General features: G+C 43.7%; 1 protein-coding gene across 1 annotated transcript; it reads right to left on the reverse strand.

Moving 5' to 3' along the window:
- Positions 1-860: 860 nt before the first annotated feature.
- LOC146676492 (uncharacterized) lies at positions 861-9,178 on the reverse strand. Its single transcript, XM_085402155.1, has 2 exons — positions 9,043-9,178; positions 861-3,366 (listed from the first exon to the last, which is right to left on the reverse strand). Exon 2 carries the CDS (start codon positions 3,072-3,074, stop codon positions 1,560-1,562), a length of 1,515 nt encoding a protein of 504 aa, XP_085258281.1. The 5' UTR covers positions 3,075-3,366; positions 9,043-9,178; the 3' UTR covers positions 861-1,559.
- Between the last annotated feature and the right edge of the window lie 14,865 nt (positions 9,179-24,043).

A 24,043-nucleotide genomic window follows, 5' to 3' on the forward strand; every position in this document is an offset into this window, starting at 1 on the left:
TTCGACTTCTGCAATCAGGCAGAAGTTTCCACACCATCGGGGCCAAAACAGAGACTCAAGGAGGAGCTTCTCTCCTCAGGCCATACGAGTCCTAAATCAGAACACGCCCCCACTCCCCTCATAGCATCAATAAGTGACTGAAACAGGACCTTATATCAATCTGTTCACACTTCTCTGGTCACTCAGTTGAATTACTCTGTTTATATTACTCTGGTCACTTGTTTACTTGCACTGCTCTGTCAATACGTTGCTGTGCTAATATGGCACAAGACACGTTAACACTCCATTTGCACAAAGTACATTTTCAGATTTTTGATTTAAAATTTCCAGACTTTTACAATTTATTTACTTATTGTATATAATGTCTTTTTTTGTACAGTCAAAGGAGCAGTTCACTGTTTTTTTTGTAATTTAATGACTATGCATGTGACAAATAAAAAATCTCGAGTCTTGAACGTTATGCTCTCTCTTTCTAGGCCCTGCCAGTACTCTCGCTCCAGCATTTTGGATCAGCTGAAGGCTTTTGAGGGAGTTTTTATGACATCTGAAAATAGCAAATTGCAGTTGCCCAGGACTTGCATGAACAGTTCAACAGCAAAGCCCCAAATACCAAACAGGCTCATCAGGGATTTGAACCCAGGACCATTTACACCCAAAGTGAAAAGGGAAAAGCTTCCTTAGGCATTTTCCAGGTCACAGCAGAGGTGTGCTTGCAGGCCGAGGAGGAGTGAGGTGCTGAGGCTGCTCCTGCTGCTCTCCAGCGAAGCTCAGGTGGCGGTAGGTTTGTAGCATAAACCTATTCGCTGGAACGTTAAGGACAATCTGCCACGCAGCAAAAAGCAAGACTCAAGGCACCAAAGTTCTCTGGTTTACTCATGCATGAGGGAGACCTGGCTGGAGCCAAGTGTCGTTCCACCACTTGACCTCTGTCAGACTCTCAGCCAGGCTCCCCATCGCACTCCTTTTATTGTGGTTACATGAATATGCATAGGGTCATTAACATATAGCATCTTACATAGGTATACATGTAAACAAAGAATACTGTGTGTGTGTGTGTGTGTGTGTGTGTGTGTGTGTGTGTGTGTGTGTGTGTGTGTGTGTGTGTGTGTGTGTGTGTTACTGCTGATCAAAGGGTCATATAACATGAAGGCAAACATCCTTGGTCAGGAAGAGGGTAGACCCCCCCCCCGGTGAGGAAGTCCAGCAGTTCATCTAAACAGAAAAGCACTTAGACTAGAACAGACGTAGCTACGTTATTCCTACCATAAAACAATTAAGACAAGATGCGACCTCTTCCCATGCTCCCAGGATGTAGGTGTGCATTCTAGTGTGGAATACACACCAAGCCTCTGTAGCCTGTTAAAGATCACACAACCTATCACTACACAATTGATTATACACCTCTAAGCATATATGGTTAAATGTTTCCTAATACAAATGACAATAATAAAATCTAAACCCAACATCACCACCCTGTATTGTCATTTTTTAAGGCTATACAGCGTATATATATCTTCAGCTCTACACCACTTGTCAACATTTTCAGTGCAGGCGTCATTTCATACACACATATTAGCCTTAGCATCCATGTCACTCTGCTGCAACAGTATGAAATTGGTAAAGATGTTAGCAATCATTTTATTCACCATCGATCTTACACATGGCAAGATGCAACCTGTAAACAAACAAAGCAACGCCAATAATGTAAGAATGGGAGTCAAAAACTTTAAGAACATATTCCACCATGGTCCAGATGTCAACCAGGCTATCCAGCCTTGTGACGCGTCTCCTCCTGATGTGTGGTTCGCCACATATTTCTGCAGAGCAGTTAAGTTCTGCAGTGCCTCATAAATGTCTCCTCCAGTCGTATATCCATCCGGAATAAACGTACAACACGTCTCTCCAATCAGCTTACACACTCCTCCTTGCGACACTGTTATTAAGTCTAGGGTCAGCCTGTTCTGCAGTACCATCGTTCTGATGGCCTGTTGCTCCTCCGCTAAGGCTGTTCCCAGCGTCTTAGTGAGATTAATGTGTCGCAGTAAGGCATATCGGTTGATCTCCACATGATCCCGCACCTCTGCAACTCCGATGTTTGGGATCAAACTTTGGAAGAATTTAGCTCCTCCACTCCAAATGCGGAATTCTCGCGGCACTCCAGTGTCTACTGTCACTCCAAAAGAGTTAGGTGAGGCTAAATTCACCTCACGCTTCCGTCGGTTGCTAGGGTGATGTTCAACTCTGTCCATGAAGAAGACATGATCCGATAACTTCACCAAGGCACACAATCCTCCCCATCCCTCAGGGAGTGATAGATAGGCTTTATGTCCACACAGGAAATACCAATCAGCCAAAACTCTTGTTCCTTTAATGCTCGGCACCGTCCTTGAACATCCTGTCCACTTCTGACTCTTTGCCTTTACTGGTATTCTGTAAGCCAGGTTGAACTTGCATTCAGTCCTCCTTGCTGTCAAGTTCTCAGCGCACTTCGCACTGGTCAAGCATTTCATGCACCTGCTCTCATTCTCTGGAGGGCAGTAGGTGTATATGTATCCACATAAGCGAAGCGGCAGCTCCCCCACTGACAGTGATCCATTGTTCATCACACAAAACGGCAATTGAGCTGTGTTCAGCTTGTTCAGCAATATTATGTCTGGCAGTGGGTCTGACACTTGAGGCCAGGCCAATAAGTCAGTTTGCCCAGAACAATTCACGTGTAGAAGTGGCGACTTACTCCAGGTGATGTTCAGAGGTGCACTATAGTTGGCCTTGGACCAGAGGACTCTGTTGCCAGGATGAGTTGCTAAGCCCAACAGACACCAACTCCTGTCCTCTGGTATGCTGTACGGCCACAGTCCAGATGTATATGCGGATAACGGCATATGGGCACACACATAGCAGTCCGTCCTGTTGTTCAAGTGAGCAGTTGTATTCATAAACTGCCACCAAAAGTTTGTAGAATAGCCATGAGGGTATTGGGTGTGGTTTCCTTGGACATACAGGGTCTCCACGGCTGACCATGATGACATCAAAGCCATTACACCCAGCAGGGTAGACAACACTTTACCAGCCATTCTGATGAGTACCTGTGGCTCAGTTGGTTTCTTCACCGGATTGAGACGAGGGGCCCTAGAGGCTTTCCCCCCCCTTTGTACCCGGTCTTCCTGCCACTTACTCCGAGCTGGCCTGGATGTGTGTCACCTTTTTGCAGTGGCTTTGGTGTATCCAGGTGGGTCGTTCTGCAATCTTCACAGCAGTTGGTGTTGTCAGCAGAGCCTGATATGGTCCGTCCCACCGTGGCTTCGACCAGCACTTCCTCTTTATGACCTTTATCAGCACCCAGTCCCCTGGCTTCAGACGTTCTTCCTGTACAGAAACAGAATCATCTGGCAGATTACTTGCACTCATGACTTCTTTGCTTTTCAGCATTTTAATCATCCAGTCTGCTAGTGTGTTTTCTTCTTCTGCTTTATCATTATCATTACAGAACACTGGAACTCTAAATGGCCTGCCATATATTATTTCAAAAGGCGTTAGGCCATTATCAGTTGGCGTGATTCTCATATACATTTTCACTAGCTCAATGCAGTCTACCCATGTTCTGCCGGTTTCCTCCATTGTTTTCCTGAGTCTCAGCTTTACTATGCCATTAGTCCTTTCAACCAGCCCTGCACTTTGTGGGTGGTATGAGCAGTGGTTTTTCAGCGTTATCCCCAGATGTTGTGACATTTTCTCAATTACTTCATTCACAAAATGAGGACCATTGTCACTGTAAATAGTCTGGGGGATCACAGTTTTGCATATCACTTTAGCCACTGAAATAGCATCTGCTTTCTTAGTGGGGACAACTTCTACCCACTTTGATAACGGGCACACAATTACCAGGCAGTACCTGTAGGTGTTACAGTTAGACAACTCAATGAAATCCATATGGATTACTTCAAATGGGTAGCTGGGTCTGGGAAACCTTCCTCTTTTTGGTCTGAGGTTTCCCTGAGCATTATGTTTACAACATATTAAACATGCTTTACAAAAATGTTTTGAATAAGCATTGAATCCCAGTGTGAGAAACTGCCGTTCGACTGCTGCTATCATCCCGGCTGTTGAGACATGGCAGAGCCCATGGCTCAAAATTGCAGCAGTCCTATATAAGTTTTTAGGCAATATAGGTTTATCACAAAGATAGTAGACATCACCTCGCAGGCTTGCTCCTTTAGTGAGCCACAGCTGCTTCTCAGCTGGAGGTGAGTGTGACTGCATGTCTGCTAACACATCATGTGTGATGGGCGTAGTTTGCTCCTGAGACGCCAGAATATGAACCCCATGTGTTCCAAGGGCCGCTTCCTTTGCAATTTTATCTGCAAAGGCGTTGCCTAGTACAATGGGGTCAGTGCCACGTGTGTGTGCTGCACATTTACAAACCGCAACTTTACTAGGCAGTAAGACTGCTTTCAACAGGTCCTGTAAAAGTGTTGCATGCTCCACAGGTTTCCCTGTCGATGTTGCCATGCCTCGTCTTGACCACTGAGCGGCAAAGAAATGAAGTGTAGCATATGCATACTGACTGTCTGTATATATAGTCACTGCCTGCCCTTCAGCTGCTTTGCAGGCTTCTGTCAGAGCCACTATCTCAGCTGCTTGGGCAGACATGGAATGTGATAACTGCCCAGCACGGATGACCTGCACATCATCCACAACAGCAAAGCCTGTTTTAGTCTTTCCCTCTGCTGTTTTAAAACTGGAACCATCAACAAACCAAACCTTGCCCTCAGTGAGTGGTATGTCCGTTAAGTCACTTCTAGGTTTACACTGTGTTTCCACATGCTCACTACACACATGTGGTGTACCCTCCTCCTCTGTAGGCAACAATGTAGAGGGATTCAAAGTTGTACACCGCTTAATAGTTATGTGTGGCTGGGAGAGCAACAGTGACATTAAAGACAAGTGTCTGGCAGGTGACAAAAATGTCATTTTAGTCTGCAGCAATAAACCATCAACCTCATGTGGAACTAGCAGGGTCAAAGGGTGAAACAAAACAATTTCACCAGAACACTTTACGGCTTCAGCGGCTGCACACACAGATCGGACACAGTGAGGTAAGGCACAAGCCACTGGATCCAGCCTCTTAGAATAATAAGCTACTGGCTTCATTCCACCTCCACATTTTTGTGCTAACATGGATGTCATAAAATGCCTTTTACAGTCAACAGTTTGAACAAAAGGCTTGTTATAATCTGGAAGTCCTAGAACCGATGCTCCTGTCAGCATCTGTTTCAGCATGCACAGAGCTTGCTCCCCCTCAGGGGTCCAACTTAAACTTTCTGACATAGCCAAAGGTTTACTGTACATCATATCTAATAATGGCTGCGCAATTTCAGAGTAATGGGGCATCCACGATCGACAGAAATTTAGCAACCCTAGGAATTGCATCATGTGTTTCTTTGTCACTGGCCTAGGTGCTGCCAAGATAGCTGTTTTCCTCTCTGGATGTATGCTTTTCCCTGCTGCACTAAGCAGATGTCCTAAAAATTTCACTTCTGTCTTAACCCACTGTAGTTTGGAAAGTGAGGCCTTGTTACCTGTCTCAGCTAAGTGAGTCAGCAATGCCAATGATAAGTCTTTGCAGTTCTTTTCTGAATTGGATGCAATTAAAATGTCATCGACATATACCAACATCTGTGAATGTGATGGAATCACAAAATCAGACAGACAATTTGTAATATTCTGTGTGAAAATTGTAGGACTATCACAAAAACCTTGCGGCAATCTGGTGTATGTGTATTTTTTGCCTTGATATGTGAAACCAAACCAGCCTTGTGAATTCTCATGCACTGGTATGGAAAAGAAAGCATTACTTAAATCTACCACTGTGAAGTGTGTCATGTCTGGTTTAAGCTGATTTAACAAGGTGTGGGGGTCGGGGACGCATGGAGCTATACTCTCCACTGCCTGATTTACGGCTCTTAAATCTTGAATCATGCGCCACGACTGTGAATCAGCCTTTCTAACTGGGAAGATGGGTGTGTTACATACTGCTTGTGGAGCTTCAACCAGTATCCCTGCTTTAATCATATCCTCTATTACTGGTTTAATGCCTTCCACTGCATCAGGCTTCAAGGGATATTGTTTCACTCTTGGCCTAAAAGACGTTTTGGGCTTTATTACTACTGGACTCACTGTTGTTATTAACCCCACATCAGTCCTCCCAGTAGACCAGAGCTTCTCTGGGACCTGTTTAAGCTCCGGGTGATCTTTGACATCTACAACATATCATTCTGCTGTGTCATTCTCACTCCCCTGTAAATGTGTTTGTGGTGTAGTATGTGTCACCCATCCCAGCTTTTTACGAAAGATGTTGTGCTGCACGTCTGTCTCCCAACCCCCTCCAGCTTGCTGCCACATTCCAACACTCTCCCCCTGTCTCACCAAAGATGCTAAGTCTGTCCACTCAGCTGTGCCACTCTTTGTCAGTGAAATATGTGGTGTTTGCCCTGTAAAAAGTTGTTGTGCAGCTTCAGAAAGGATCACACTGCATCCAGCCATGTTTTCACCATCAGTATATATTGCTTTTATGGTGATTCTCTGTGGCCCTAATTTCAGCACTTTATCTGTGTAGGCCTCATCAGGCCCAGGCATGGTCTTAAATCTCAGTGTGACATGCAAATCTTCTGGTGGCTGTATGTCATGGCTAGTTGTCAACATTTCCTCAGCTGCAGCTAACAGTTTACAGTTTATTTGATCAGGTCTGGAGGCCGACAGGTCAAGTGTCCAGTAATAATGCACATCCCCACTGTCCTGATGAACCATTGTCTCAGCAGTTTCACCTTTTCCTGCAGCTATCATCCCAATGGATGTTGGAATTATTGCAATTCCAAGTTTCATCATCATATCTCTTCCCAAGAGGTTCACCGGACAAGTTGGGCACATTACAACTGAACCCTGAGCTGCCTCTCCTGTGGTAGGATCTCTAATCCACACTGGTCTAGAGATTCTATGCTGATTTAACTGACCATTTGCAGACTTCACATAAATTGTGCCATTTGAAGGATCAACTCCTGACACATGATCTTTTAAAACAGTTTTATCTGCCCCTGAATCACACAGAAATTGAACAGTTTTGCCTTGCACAGTTAACGTGCGAACTGGTTTTACTTCTTTCCCTGACAAATTTAACAATACTTCAGTCAAGTCTAGAGTTTGAAACACAGGCTGTTGTAAATTCTGGCAAAGTAAGGGATCATTTGTACATGTATGTGTGTTAGCAGTGTCAACGGGTGCTAGTCATTTATTATATGATGGATTTTGTGAATACGGCTGTCTATACTCCTCAGGTTTGTTCTCGGGGCATTCTCTGGCAAAGTGGCCCCTCTCCCCGCATTGATAACACCTCTCATCTCTTCTACGGTTATCCTGGGGTCGCCATGGGCCCCTACCTCTCCTACTTCTGCCTCTATTTTGCTCTCTTCCAGCCTGTCCCTGAAACAAAATTTCACCTGCTAAAAAAGCAGCGGCCTCAGAGCTTTGTGACTTTTTATTTTTATTTTTAATGACTTCCTGTGCATGGCGGGCCCAGTTCATGCATTCAACGGACCCATCAGTGTTCTGATTGACATTTTGTTTTCTGATAAGAGCAGCAATGCATGGATGGAAGCCATTCATCAGAGCATGTTTTAACTGCTGCTGATATGGGCTGGCCTTCTCTGCACTCTCTTCAAGGCCGCTATGTTCTTTGAATACTTCCTCTAATCTTGCCCTGAACTCATGAACATCCTCTCCTTCTTTCTGAATGCATTGGGCAATTTTGTTGTAATCTACAGAAGCTTTAAAAGTTTTTCTAAGACGCTCATAAACCCCGTCAACTTGGCCTCTTAAATTTGCATGGCCATAGGGTAGGACGGTATTACCATCCCTCCCTGTGTAGGTGCCTCGCACCCGAGCCCAGTTATATGTGAGACACTTCTTAAAGGTGGCTTCTGTTTCCTGACCGTTTAAACGGTACGAGGAGCAGAGTTGCTTGTGTCGGGCGATAAATTCATCAACATTAGTCAACGGGTTTCCTAAATCTTTACATGCCTCTGCACATTCAGATTCAGTCCATGGCCTGTAAACACAAATAACACGGCTTCGGTCATCCTCAACACCAAAATGGGGATTCGCGACCTCCACCATGGGAAAGGTATCATGGAAAGGGGAGGCAGGCATAGCAGATGCACTCGCCTCATGGCTTTTAGATTTGGATCTAGTGTTATAAGGACTTAAATATTCTGCTGCGGCATCCCCAAACTCCAGCCGTACTCTGTCCTCCTCCTCTCTCTCTCTCTTCTCCTGCTCCCGCTTTTCTTCCTCCTTTCTGACCTCTCTCTCTCTCTCTAATGCTGCTCTACGCTGTTGGTCCTTTAACGTCAGCACCACTGAAGTAGACCGCACCGTCTCATCTTCAGGTTTCACAGCTAATGCCTGCAAAGCTGCTCTCTTCGCATTCACTGCCTCCTGTCTTTTCTGCGCCTGCTCTAACCACAATTTAGCGGACGCCAGTTGTAACTCTCGCTCCTGTTTCAATTTCCCTGTAGCACAAGCAACTTTCACTGTCAACTGGTCTACTAACATTTGACATTGTCCTACAACCAATTTACCTTCAAAATCATATTTCTTGCGCCAACGTCCTAAATACTTTGTGCTACCGGGAGCAAATTTCACCATAAACGTCTCATCGCCCTCTGACACACTCTTGGTTGCTTGGGAACCCATAATAACAACAACAGCTGCTGACGTCACAGACCACGCGGTCTGCTCCGCACCCACTCACACAAACACACTCACACAACAACAACAACAACAACAACAACACAAAATAGGCCTACTCCGGACTTGCACCGGACCGCTCGGGACCCTGACCCAGTTGTGGGACGCTCACCCAGTCGCGCGACAAAACCCAATGAAGGGACGCTCGGGACACACACCCAGGGCGATTTCAAAACCCAATGAAGGGACGCTCGGGACACACACCCATTTCCGCGGTTATAAAATCACTCTCCAACTTACTTGGTGTTGCTCATTGCGTGTAGCATCAGTCCGAATCCCGTCAATCGCCATCCATCGAGGAGAAAAAACAGACGGCTAATCCACCGGCCCGATGACGAATTCTTACGCCTCGGGACTTTGCTGCAGGACCTCTATAAGTCCTGGCTGACGTCAGTCTGTCGGCGTGTCTCTTTTCCCCTCGGTGAATGTCGACTCCAGGGCTCCGGCTCTCGAAGGACCAATTAATGATAGGTTTGTAGCATAAACCTATTCGCTGGAACGTTAAGGACAATCTGCCACGCAGCAAAAAGCAAGACTCAAGGCACCAAAGTTCTCTGGTTTACTCATGCATGAGGGAGACCTGGCTGGAGCCAAGTGTCGTTCCACCACTTGACCTCTGTCAGACTCTCAGCCAGGCTCCCCATCGCACTCCTTTTATTGTGGTTACATGAATATGCATAGGGTCATTAACATATAGCATCTTACATAGGTATACATGTAAACAAAGAATACTGTGTGTGTGTGTGTGTGTGTGTGTGTGTGTGTGTGTGTGTGTGTGTGTGTGTGTGTGTGTGTGTGTGTGTGTGTGTGTGTGTGTGTGTGTGTGTTACTGCTGATCAAAGGGTCATATAACATGAAGGCAAACATCCTTGGTCAGGAAGAGGGTAGACCCCCCCCCCGGTGAGGAAGTCCAGCAGTTCATCTAAACAGAAAAGCACTTAGACTAGAACAGACGTAGCTACGTTAATCCTACCATAAAACAATTAAGACAAGATGCGACCTCTTCCCATGCTCCCAGGATGTAGGTGTGCATTCTAGTGTGGAATACACACCAAGCCTCTGTAGCCTGTTAAAGATCACACAACCTATCACTACACAATTGATTATACACCTCTAAGCATATATGGTTAAATGTTTCCTAATACAAATGACAATAATAAAATCTAAACCCAACATCTCTCACATCTCAAACACGCCGTCACTCCTAAAACTTCCCCCTCCCTAAACAACTGTTGCAATATCATTTTCACCTATGAAGCGCCTTGAGGCGACTTTTGTTGTGATTTGGCGCTATACAAATAAAATTGACTTGAATTGAATTTTTTGATTGGTTGACATGGTACATCTTTCAACCAATAGGAAAGGGTGGGGTTTTTGGGGTTTTTGTTTTTTTTGCTCACAGGCTTTCGAGCGTTTTCCTTATAAAACGCCGTTTTTACCGTTTTTTCCCGCAGTAAATATAAACAACGATAGTATTCAGGAAGAAAACCAAACATTACAAATATTTTATCATAACTCTGGTTTTACGTGGCCAATCAACACAATTTAAAAACTGGTAGAAAGTCCACACATTTTCCGTCAGTTGTTCCGTCTGTCCTGCTCACATCTCCAATGGTTGTACACGTTGTCATTAACGTGGCTTCACTCCTCATCAGCCGCTTTGCTCGCTAAAACACCGGCACATAAGGACGCTGTCATAGCCTGTCAACCACGTTGATTAGCTGCGTATATACGAATGTGAATCGCATTACTGGCTGGACTATGGGATAAGGTGGCATCGTTCTGATCCCATACAGGAGCAGCCAGTCACTGACTAACACTGCAAAACAGGATTGTTAAAGTTTTAATTTTAATTTCAATTCAGGTTGCTGTGCTGTGCGCAGAGACCGTGACTGCAGTGCGCAATTGCTCACGCCTGCAGCTTAGAGGGAACATTGGTCAGGCGTCAGTGTAGGAGAGCAGAGTGGAAGTGGAAGAAAGACAAATTGCAGGTTTCTTTTGAAATGTTAAAAGAATGTTGGAAATTTGATCAGAATACAGTGAAAGTGAGAGAAACAGATATGTTTCTCAGATCATTGTGTTAAATTGTCATAATCCCCGTGTTCTTTAAGACTATCAGCTCTACTCTAAACAACCCTGAAAGCCTCTGCTGACACATGTAATCAGTTCCTTTCTTTCTTTGTAAACAAGGTCGAGTCTGTCAGGTCAGCAATAGTTCTTCCTGCAGACGACCCATCAGTGTTTATTCCATGACTGTAAACATGTTTCCATTTGTCACTTCAGTCTTTACTCTGAAATACAGGAAATGACATCATGGCTCAACATCTTTGTTGTTAAACCAATTCTTTATTTAACTTTTTTTTTTGCTTTATTTAACAAAATACATTCAATAAAAACTTGAACAACAGGAAACTGATTTTTCATCCAACCACTCCAGAGAATTCCCAGAAGTTAGGAACAGAGCAGCTGTGACATCTGTCTATGTTGTTACGCTCAGCGTCTTTTAGTTTACATTTTGACTGCACAATTGTGAGCTCTTTGTTATGCACAATCACGTAGCACAACATTATATACGACATTATATACATTATATACCAGGTAGTCCAACTTCAGTAACCCCTCAAACGCCACTGCTGTTTAGTTTTCTGTCTTCATTTATGTTGGTAGTGGTAGCAGAGCTGTACGTTTGAATTAGTTTCAAAAATCTCTCAGTCAGAACATGGTATGAAATGTTTAGGTGGAAACTAGCGAGCTAACTTCCTGTTAACTTGTAACTCCGTTAAATTGAACAACTTCTGTTTTCATGGATGCCTGGATGTTAAACTTAATTGTTACACCTGGTAAAGCAGCAACGCTGATGATTTTATTAAAGATGAAAGAATCAGACCGTTTTTAACTCTCAGTGTTCGTTTGACTTTGGGACCTGAAGGGAACAGAGTTTTGGACCCAGATTACTCCGTGAAGCTCCTCACCACAGCAGCCGTAATGCTCTGACAATCCATCAAAACATTTTCTAACAGATTTCTGCACACCAAAATCGGTTCGAGGTCAGTAAGCACAACCAGAATTCATACATAAAGCACACTCTTGATTTTTGAGAAAATTAAAGGATTTTAAGTGTGCCTTATAGTGTAGAAAATACGTTATACAGAAGAAAAGAATATATCGCGATATATATCGTTACGCACGTGCTTCAAATTATACTGCGATATGGATTTTAGGCCACATCGCCCAGCCCTAATACATAGTGTATAAACTCAAAATACACATTTCACTTAAAAATTAAGATGTGAAAATGTGAACAAATCAACTTCATGGACAGATAGAGCTGGGTGTCATCTGCATAGCAGTGAAAATGTATGCTATGTCTTCTAATGGTGCTGCCTAAGGGAAGCATGTATAATGTAAACAGAATTGGTCCTAGCACTGAACCCTGTGGAACTCCATAATTAACCTCAGTGTGTGAAGAGGACTCTCCATTTACATGCACAAACTGGAGTCTATTAGATAGATATGATACAAGCCACTGCAGCGCAGTACCTGTAATACCTACAGCATGTTCTAATCGCTCTAATAGGATATTATGGTCGACAGTATCGAACGCTGCACTGAGGTCGAGCAGGACAAGCACAGAGATGAGTCCACTGTCAGAGGCCATAAGAAGATCATTTGTAACCTTCACTAAAGCTGTTTCTGTGCTGTGATGAGCTCTGAAACCTGACTGAAACTCCTCAAATAAGCCATTCCTCTGCAGATGATCTGTTAGCTGTTTGACAACTACTCTTTCAAGGATGTTTGATATAAAGGAAGGTTGAAGATTGGCCTATAATTAGCTAAGACTGCTGGGTCTAGAGATGCTTTTTGAGTAAAGGTTTAACTACAGCCAGCTTGAAGGCCTGTGGTACATAGCCGATTATTAGAGATAGGTTGATCATATTTAAGATCGAAGAATTAATTAATGGCAGGACTTCTTTGAGCAGTTTTGTAGAAATGGGGTCTAAAAGACACGTTGATGGTTTGGAGGAAGTAATTATAGAAGTTAACTCAGAAAGATCAATTGGAGAAAAAGAGTCTAACTTAACATCAATGGTACTAAGAGTAGCTCTAGATAATATTACATCTGTGGGATGATTATTGGTAATTTTTTCTCTAATGATAAAAATTTTATTTGTGAAGAAGTTCATTACTAGTTAACGTTAAAGGGATGGTTGGCTCAAAAGAGCTCTGACTGTTTGTCAGCCTGGCTACAGTGCTGAAGAGAAACCTGGGGTTGTTCTTATTTTCTTCAATCAGTGATGAATAGTAAGATGTTCTGGCTTTGCGGAGGGCTTTCTTATAAAGCAGCAAACTATTTCTCCAGGCTAAATGATGATCCTCTAAATTTGTGACACGCCATTTCCTCTCCAGATTACGAGTCATCTGCTTTGGGCTACGTGTTTGAGAATTATACCACGGAGTCAGGTACTTCTGATTTGAGGCCTTAGTTTTCACAGGAGCTACAGTATCCAGAGTCGTACGTAGTGAGGAGGTAAAATTATTAATAACAAGATAATCGACCTCTGTAGCATTCAGATAGCTGCTCTGCTCTGTGTTGGTACAGGGCATTGAAGATGATAACAGTGGGAGGATTATATTCTTAAAGTCTAAAGTGTTGAATTGAACTGAGTATGTCATCTGTTCAAAGCCTCTCCCAGTCAGTGCTGTTCTCTGTGCCTGTCTTACTGTACATGATGTTATTAGCACAAACACTTTAGAGGTGATAATTTAGGACTTCAACAACACAGACTGCAATGTAGTTAAGCGTCTTACAGTTAGTTTTGAATGAACTTAAAAACAACACAAGCCAAGATCTGTCTCCTCCTATTTTTTGTGTCACATAAGAAAGAAGCATCAATATCTGATGAGAAGACTTATTAATTTGGCCTTTGACATGGTCTTACTGAGGTGATGAAGTGAAATATGCATCCTTTTTTTGGTAATGTGCTGGAAAAGTTTGAACTTGGACATTGAACGTGCTTACAAAGTGCTTGAATTTGACCCTGAAAAAGGTTTATGAACCCAGAAAAAGTCAGACTTGGAGTAAAAACCTCTCATAGCAAGTTAATCATTAAAATGATTTGATGCTTTCAGCACAGAATTTAGTCACACAGTCAGGACAGCGTCTGATTTACCTTCATCGGTAAACATGCTTATGCAGCGGGGGAGCTGGCCCCAGGGAGGGGTCACTTGCCCCTCCCTTCCTTCCCTCCCCCTCTCCAGCTGCCTCCCTCTTCCCGCTCCACCACAATCATCCACACATGCAGGGCCTTGGGGTAAGGGTGTGTCACCAGGGTGCAGGGGAGGCATCCCCCCCTCTGTCCCCTTCTGGCTGCCTGTGCCTCAATTTTATCTCACAACTTAGACATTCACATTACTCACACTCTCATAACACATACATATAGGACCTTGGGGGTGGGCACGCTACATGGACTTCAAAAGACCATCAGGGTGTACAACCTCACCCCTGGCGTCGTTGCCCACCTCTCAATTTTAAATACACGTAGACACTGAAGGCTATCAGGAGGGGCTATGCGCTTACCTGCTGCTCTCTGGCAGGTAGCTCCATGCCCTCCTGGGTTTTAAATGCACCTTAGAACACACATGCATCAACACTACATATGAGCGGGCGGAGGGAAGTTTGGAGTCTTCTCACACCCCCGTTCTCTACGACCTGCTGGAGCGGGGGGCCAGGAGGAGGAGTTGGCCGTCCAACTGGGGTCTGGAATGTGGGGCCTCCCAGCTGCTGCGGAGTTGGGGCGGTCTGCTTCTCCCCACCGCAGGGAAAAGGGTAACACCACCTGGGTCTGGGTGCAGTTTCCCCCTCCAGGGGCGGGGGCACCTAGACCCGGTTCTTAGAGTACGCTTGGGGAGTGTGATTGTGTGTACAGTGTCTCTCTATGTCTGTCTCCACGTTGGTTGAGTGTTGAGTAATTGCATATGAGAGCATGAGGGTGGGAATGGATGTTTGTATCTGTGTGTGCCTGTATGTCTGTGTCTATATGTCAGGTTGGGTATCAGATGCCACCTCTCTGGGGACATCTCAGGCCCTCCAAGGTATGGAGGCCTATCTCCCCCCACCACTCCCCCTGCCAGTGGCAGACGCCCTCAGACATCGGTGCGTTGGTGGTTCTTTGTGTCCGGGGTTGGGCGCCCAGGTACACACCAGCTCACTCCTTGGTGGCTGCTTGTTGGGACTTGGAGCCTGGGGCTTGTTCGGGCCACTTCGGGGGTGGGGTGTCCTCGGCCTCTCGGCCTGGGGCTCGGTCACTCTGGCCGAGCTGGCTGCCGGCGGAGCTCACGGGCACGTCACTGCAACCCCCCCTGGCTTCTGCTCCGCGGCTGCTGAGTGACTCCTCATCTGGGACTCTCCTCAGCTCTTTCTGGGACAGTGGCGCGGGTGCCCCTCTGTTGGTCTTCCTTGGTCTCTTGTGTTCTGGGGGCCTCTGGATGTCTGGAGTCTTGATCTCCTCCATACCTGCTTCATGCCCTGGTGGACGGAGCTGTGGCCCCCCCACACCCTCTAGCAGATCATTACATGAAGGAACCTTTTAAAAACAAGCGCGTCCATGCTCACAGGTGTACACACGGGTGCTCACACACACACAAACTACACCCTTTTTGGCTCCTACCTCAAAGCACACTGTGCGCTGTCGATATTACGTGCTGCACAATAATGTTTAATATTTAGTATTTACTGTTATATTCCCATATATCATCGTGATGTTGTTTATTGTATTGCTCTCGTTTTCTTCTGCTTGTTTTCTTTTCTCTTTCTCAACAGGTGATCCAGGTGATTGATATATGTATTTTTTTTTGTCTGCTTATTTAGTTGGTTTTTGTTTTTTTGCCCTTTATCCCCGTCCCTCTTCTCCGCTGTTTTTTCCCCCTCTTCCTTTCTCCCTTTTCTTTTCCTCATTCAAGTCTGTCCCGTATCTAGCAAGTGAAAATAAATAAATAAATAAAATAAACAATAAAAGGTGAATCAAATTGACCATTACGGCAAGGCTGGGATGGTCAATTTGATAAAGTATATCCGTTGGGCATCTTTCCTCGCCTTTAGACAATAATTCTGATGGCAAAAGAACCAAACGGGACAGGCAAAAAACCCAAAAACCCAAAAACAACATGTTTATGCAGTACATAGTAACAGTGTGGCTGAGTCCTCTGGTTCAAATCAGTTACACTACATTTGGAGATGTAAGTCTTAACCTTTCACATGTGTCGGGAAGGAAAATACAACCAACATTTAAATGTCTTAATTAGATTTATTTGAAGTATCTTAATGAGCTGCTGAATGTGAAAGTTAACAAATGTGGGTTTTTACTGGCCAACAGTTACAGTGTTAGCTAATTACTCTTTACTCTGAGTTGTTGAAACAAATCTTGGCTGTTGTCTGTTGTTGGTTAATCTGATTCCTGAGCGCTTGTGTTTGTGCTCAGCCAAAGACGTTGTTTTCTTTGTTTTGTTTTTTAAATGATGAAGCAGCTCCGCTCTCTATAGTATGTATTTGTTGGAGGAAACGCATTTTGATCATCCTCATGTTCATTTTCAACATGATATTCTTATTCTTGGACTCTACTAGAGTAGCTTTGCACGATTCACAGTTAAAAAAAATGCTTCTTTATCTTACACCGAGCCCCTCTTTTTCTCCTCTGCCTGAAAAACAGGGTGTCACGAACCAGGCCATATGGTCATGACAAAGAAAAGCCCAGACATGGTTAGGAATGTATTCCAAGCTGCTTTATTCTTTTAAAACAAATAAAACAGAAAAGAAACCCTGCTGTCAAAAACAAACAGTGGCGTGTGTAATCAGTACCATTAGTAGTGTGTGAAGGAATGGATGAGTGGAAGATGATGCATGTAGTAGTGCCAAAAGTAAACCAAAGCTAACACAGCCAAAGTCAAACCTGGTGTCTCGGAGCCAATTAAAACTATGCCCTAAAGGCTTTTCATATAGAGTCCTGGCACACTGGCCCAGGTGTTGCCAGTGTCACTGATTGTAAACGGGAACTCCGCCTCTCCATTACCTGCAAACAAGACACACATGAGCCAAAAGGAAGGCAGGGTGCAGTGGGTCGTCACGCAGGGGTTTTGGCTTCTTTGTAGTGATGGTGAGATGAAGCCTCATGATGAACTGAAGCTTTCCACTCAATTGGTCGACTCATGGTTCGAAGCATTGTGATGATTCATTTGCTCTACTGCGCCATCAAGTGGACAATTCAAGTGAAGCGGGCTCTGTGATTATAATGATGTGTAAACCTCTAAACTGAATAAATAAATTGTTTTCATGGTTATTTAACCCGAATATTGTCTCAGTATGTGTGATACAAAAGAGAAAGTGGAAACTATCAGGACAGAGTTTTGGTGTAACTGTTAGCCTCAGACAGTCAGTCAGTAGTATAATTCAGATCATAGATCAGTACATTTGCATATTTTTATAACTATAAAAAGAAAGCTGACACTTTCGAGACTTTATCTAATGTGTAAGCATCACACCAGATGCCTTTGTGTCAACATAGCTGAGGCTAAAACAGAAAAACGATTTTATAAAAATATTCAGCAGTAGATCAAAACCGAAAGAAAACCATTAATCAACAAATGAACATTACCTGATGCTGCTGAATGGAAGCAGAGCAAATTACAGAGGTTTTATTAGAGACACACCTAAGCGTTTTGCAATTTTGCATAATGTTAAAAAGTTTAAATTATTTTAGTAGCCTATTGAACGGCAGAAATTAGGTTTTCTTTTCGGAAGTATTTAAAGGGAAAAATCAGCGGCTGACAGCGCTGTAAACAACGGAGGTCTTAGGCGTAACGAACAAGCGAATAATGCAGAAAACAGATTTTTAGACGGGAAACTGTTCTTGAAGTATACTGTGTGTGTGTGTGTGTGTGTGTGTGTGTGTGTGTGTGTGTGTGTGTGTGTGTGTCAGGGTATCACTAGTTAGGTCATCATGTTTAGACTCATTCACTCCAAAATTATTTAGGCCAAATCTTTAAAACAGTATCATTTCATACACATTTTCAATTCACTTCAATCGCACAAATGCAGAAATAATTATTTGCAGTATCTTATTTATTATGAGAATGTCATGCCTGATCATTTGTACCTACACCACCAAAAATGGGGGCAAAAGGGAGGAGATGATGTTTAATCGGTTATAAGAAAAGGTCAGAAATATAAGTGCCGACATGAGCAGTGTCCACAGAAACCTCTGACTCTCAGCTCAAAGCTCATATAAACCATTTCTACAACCAGCAAACAAACAAAGACACCAAACAGTTAAAAGAGCAGTGACGTCACCACGAATCTGTGGTCAGGTAATATCCATGTTTTGATTGATGATTTTCTGGAGTTAAATGTGAACCGAAGCATATTTTGGGTGTTATATGTTATTAAATACTTTTTAATTTATTTAAAAGTATTTAATAGCATATAACACCCAAAACATGCTGGGTGTGGAAATAAAAAAATCAAAATTTCCTCTGTTTGAGTCACAGTAACTTTGACATAGTAACATTTGCAGTAAGTCCTAAATGTTCACCTTTAAAGTGTTTGTGCTAATAACACCATGTGCAGTAAGACAGGCATGGACAGCAGCACTGACTGGGAGAGGCTTTGAACAGCTGACACACTCAGTTCAGTTCAACATATCAGACTTTAAGAATGCACAAGCATCTACCTAAAATCTATTCATTGAGTCTATCATCTGTGATATTATCATGTAAAATTATGATGTATTGTTCACCTCCATTATTTAAACAAGTAGCCCTTAAGTATTTAATATTCATATGTTAAAACACTGAAATTTGTCTGTTGTCTCAGTGGCTGATAGTGCCCCACAGGCCTCAGTAATAATAATAATAATAATACATTTTATTTGAGGGCGCCTTTCAGAAACCCAAGGTCACCTTACAAAAAACACAATTAATAAAAGGAACAGTAGTCATAAAATACATAAAATAAGTTAAAATTACAAAACAGAGCGTGACAACAGATAAAATCAGCATTAAAGCAAATAAGCCAGTTTAAACAGATGTGTTTTGAGCTGTGTCTTAAATACGGAGAGGGAGTCAATATTTCTTAGTGCAGGAGGAAGAGAGTTCCAGAGCCTCCCAGTGTTCAGGGAGGAATGAATAATATTGGTTATGAGAGGTGCTAACGAGGGAAGACAGGCTTTAACTAACACAGTAGGGAGAGGGTCAAGTTGACAGGTGGATGACTTAGATTTTTTAATGAGATTAGATACGTCAGTTATGGAGGGAAGAGTAAAGCTTGAAAATAACTGACAGGAAGACAGTGGGGGAACCAGGAAGTCTACTTCAGAGTCAGGAGCTCCTAAAGAGTTAAGTTGACGGTGAATGTCTGAGATTTTACAAGTGAAAAAAGAGATAAGAGAATTGCAAAAATCAACAGAATACATCTGGGAGGGGAATGTGTCTGGAGGTTTTGTAATTTTACTGAACAATGAATAGAGGGACCTGGAGTTACCTTCATTAGAACTAATTAAACCAGAGTAGTGAACAGATTTGGCTGAGGCAATGCAGTCCTTATAGAACAAAACATGATCTTTGTGCATTTCTTTATGTACAGTAAGTCCGGTTTTCTTGAATAGACGTTCGAGTTGGCGTCCTTTAGCTTTAAGGTGACGCAGGTCGGAGGTAAACCATGGAGCTGAATGGGAAAATGAGAGTTCGATGTTTAAGGGGAGCAAATATGTTAAGAAGGTTATGAAGGTTGACATTATAATGACAAACGAGTTCATGAGGGGTTGAGGAGCAGTGGATAGATGGAAGGTCATGGACGGCAGATGAAAAAACAGCTGGGTTGATATTACTAATTTTCCTAAAAGTGATATTACGAGAGATACAGGTTTTGGAAGCGGTTATGTTTGCATCAAAAGAAATAAACATATGATCAGACTGGGGAAACAATGTGGCTTTACAATGGGTGGGGGTAATGCCAGAACAACAGACCAAATCCAGGATATGACCTTTGGAATGGGTAGGAAATTTTATGTACTGTAGAAGCCCAAAACTTTCCAGGCAGGAGGTAAAATCTCTGGAAAGAGGGATTTTATTATTGTCCATGTGAATATTGAAGTCACCAGTAATGATCAGATTTGGAGAAAGTACAGAAAAATGAGTGAGAAGAGCAGAAAATTCATTTAAAAACTCCTTGTTTGGCTTAGGTGGCCGATAAATATGATGGTGGGGGTAGATCCAGGGAGCTGTAGTGCAGTGTATTCAAATGAATGGGAGGGAGGGGCAGAGACAGGGAGCACTTTCCAGTGCCTCCAGTGAATTATCGCGAGACCTCTGCCCCTCCCCGAGATGCGAGGTTGACAGGTGTAAACAAACTCAGATGGAGTGGAGTCGTTGAGAGAAACAAAGTCATTAGGCAGTTGCCATGTTTCAGTCAAACAAAGAAAGTCTAACTTACGATCACAGAGGAGATCATGGACGAGATGTCCCTTACCAGTGAGAGAGCAGATGTTTAATAGACCAAACTTGATGCTGGAGTTACCATGCCTGACAGTAGGCTTAGTTGATCTAGCCAGGTAGGCCAGCACACTGTGGTCAACAGCCCGGTCAGTCTTGCAGGGAGGACGACGAGTTTTTGACCAGATGGAAAATATTGAGTTAGTGTCACTGATGTTGAACTTCCGCCGAAGCCCTCGGTGGATATACCTGCGGCGGGGCTGGAAGGCGATGTCCGGGTAGAAGTATAGAGCCACCGGTGGAGAGACTGCCAGTCAAAAACGGAGCCGCAAAAGATCCGTAGCAGAGTACTGGAGAAGAGCTGTCGCCGGGTGATGAATGATGGATAAAAAACCCCAGGTGAGCACGAGCCACACCAACACCCTGTGGATCCGCATCTTAATCAGGGCCGAGCACTGAACACAAACCGAGGGACCGAACAACCAGCTGACAGCTGCAGCGCAAGCAATAGAAGCCCGTAAATATTGCGAAAACAAGTCAAAACAGAGTCGCGTCTTAGGTACTTGATTTAAATTGTCGTCAGCAACTTAAAAAATAAGATAATAATAACCGGTGAGCAGCGGCAGCCAAGCGCGCCAGTGTTCACTCGACCGGTGTTCCAGATCTACTGGCGTTTAGATCAACTGCCGTTGGTCGAACAGATGTGTGTCAGTCTTGCGTTTCAGGAGCTGCTACCGACAAACCAGCAAAAAAACGCCAAATGTGTCATCTGTGACATTTGTGAGGTTGTCTCAAACACACTCCGTCAGTCTTGATGCTGTTGAACAACAAAATGCTTAAAAATGTGGCGAGTTTACCTGGTGATATCCTCATGCGCGACGCGATCGCGAAAACAGCAAACAAGTAACACCACGCCGTTGTTGTTCACAGGACACAAAGAGTAAACGATCGGGAGACTCTTGTCGTCGTCATCGTTCCCCTCGCACGGTTTATTTCTCCGAATTCAGCGTTTTTGCTTCACAACTACAGCGTGCTGTTTACTTTGTGCACTAACATGGAGTCGAGTCAACCAGCGCCACCTCTGGCCAAGTGCCACAGCCTACAGCCAGATCAACCTGTGACACACATCTGCACCACGTTTGAATTCGTGTCATGCACATTTGTACCTTTCAATTGTGTCTGGAATAGATCTGGAACACCGGAAGTAACATGTCGGCATCATTGCGTGAGCTTGAAGCCATTATAATGTTACAGTTGTTTAATGTGTAGGTGTTCATGATATAGACCACAGGGTCTGGGTAGATACAGGTGGGACACAACAAAAAAACTTGTCACTAACATATGCTCCTCTCTCGTGATCAGTAACATCAGTTTTCACTGCAGTGCAATGTTCCCTCTAAGCTGCGCAATTGCGCACTGCTGGCACAGTCTCTGCACACAGAAATTCTGCGTTGCGCACAAAAAAAATCTAACCTGAATTGAAATTCTGTTTTGCAGTGTTAGTCAGTAAGTGACTGGCTGCTCCCATATGGGAACGATGCCACCTTATCCCATAGTCCAGCCAATAATGCGTATATGCGCAGCCAATCAAAGTTGTTGACAGGCTATGACAGCGTCCTTATGTGCCGACACCGGTGTTTTAGCTGGCAAAGCGGCGTGGCTGATGTGGAGTGAAGCCACGTTAATGACAACGTGTACAACCATTGGAGATGTGAGCAGGACAGACGGAACAATTGACAGAAAAATTGGGGACTTTACACCAGTTTTTAAATTGTGTTGATAGGCCACTGTGGCGGAGGCGTGGCCCCGGGCGCAGCTGCCGGGGAGGAGTGGAGCAGAAGGCTCAACAGGGCGGCGCTGCGAGGCCGGTAAGAACAGCTGATGGTGTTTATGTACCGATGATGGTCTCCCTCCGCTGTGTTTATAGTGAGACGGGGAGGAGCGGCGGAGAGATCAGCTGGGCTCGTGAGCTGTCAGGCTGTGCGACTGAGTCAGCTGTCAAAACAAACAAACAAATCAATAAATGTGGAAATTGGCAGTACATACCTGCGTGTGCGTGTATTTGTGCCTGGTGTATTCCACAGCCACGTAAAACCAGAGTTGTAATAAAAAAAATATGCAATGTTTGGTTTTCTTCCTGAATACTGGTTGTTTATATTTACTGCAGGAAGAAATGGTTAAATAGGCGTTTTATAAGAAAAAAGTCTCGAAAGCGCTCTCCACCTCTGAGCAAAGACAAACATCTCCTGCTGTCAGGCCTGCAGGTATCAGGCTGTTGTTCTCCTTTATCTCATAGTGGACAGAAATAAATTTTTGGAGTGACACAAATAATTTGTGTGGCATCAGATTTGATGCAGAACAGCTGATTGTTCTGTAAATAGTTTGAAATGTTTATTTAAAAATGCCTTGGCTGCATTTAAAAAAATAGCTGCAAAAAAACTTTGTTTGCCAAACTGAGTTACTTTTTTGAAGAAGTAACTATATAATTAATTGCTCCTCTTAGATCCATAAAATGACATGTGGTGTGCCCCAAGGGTCGGTTTTAGGCCCTGTACTTTTTAATTTGTATATGCTCCCTCTTGGCGGTGTCATCAGGAGGCATGGAGTGAACTTCCACAGTTTCGCGGATGACACTCAGCTGTACATCTCCGTGTCTCCCGATGACACCAGACCAATGGATGCCCTTTTTAACTGTATTTTAGATATAAGATCTTGGATGGCAGAAAACGTTTTACAGCTTAACCAGGACAAAACTGAAGTTTTAATCATCGGTCCTGAGGCTCAGAGAGAGAAACTCTTGTCTAAATTACAGGCATTTTCACTATGTCCTTCACTACAAGTGAAAAACCTGGGTGTTATTTTTATCTCTGAGCTTGGTTTTATCCCACATATTAAACATGTAACCAAAATGGGATTTTATCATTTAAAAAATATAGCCAGAGTCCGCCCTATTCTCTCTCGGGCCAACACGGAGATGTTGATGCATGCTTTTATTACCGGTCGCATTGATTACTGTAACGCCCTGCTCTCTGGTCTCCCCAAAAAGAATATATCACCCTTACAACTTTTACAAAGCTGCAGCTCGTGTGCTGACGAAGACCAGAGGGCGGGCCCACATTACACCGGTTTTAGAATCGCTGCATTGTCTCCCCGTGTGTTTCAGGATCGATTTTAAAGTTCTTTTATTGGTTTTTAAATGTCTTAATGGTCTTGGGCCTTCTTATCTCTCAGATCTGCTTTTAACATATGAACCCTCGCGGACCTTGAGGTCCTCTGGCACTGGCCTTTTGACTGTTCCCAAAGTCAGGACACATACTCACGGAGAGGCAGCTTTTCAGTGGTATGGTCCTCGTCTGTGGAACAGCCTGCCAGAGGAGCTCAGGGCCGCAGAGAACGTACATGTTTGTAAGAACAGGCTCAAGACCCACCTTTTTAATTTAGCTTTCACCTAACGTTTATTTATTTTATGCTTATTTATTCTGTCCTGTTATTCTATTTATTAATTTAGGTTTTACCCAATATTTATTGATTTTATTCTTATTCATTTTTTATCTTCTTACCCTATTTATATTTCTATTTATATTGTATCCCGTTCTTATTTACTTCATCTTTTTACCCTGTATATATCCTATTGTGTCATATCTCCAGTGTTTCCTCGGAGGGGGCTCTCTGCACCGGGGCTGTGATCGACCGTGGCTGCTGGGGCTCTGGGGGTCCTCTCAGCCTGGCTGGGGGGCTTCTTTGCCTCCCTCCTGCTGTG

The sequence above is a fragment of the Rhamphochromis longiceps genome, linkage group LG3, assembly GCF_057381845.1.
Source record: "Rhamphochromis longiceps isolate RC_006_pf linkage group LG3, R_longiceps_female_GT1.1, whole genome shotgun sequence".
Classification (NCBI taxonomy): Eukaryota; Metazoa; Chordata; class Actinopteri; order Cichliformes; family Cichlidae; genus Rhamphochromis; species Rhamphochromis longiceps.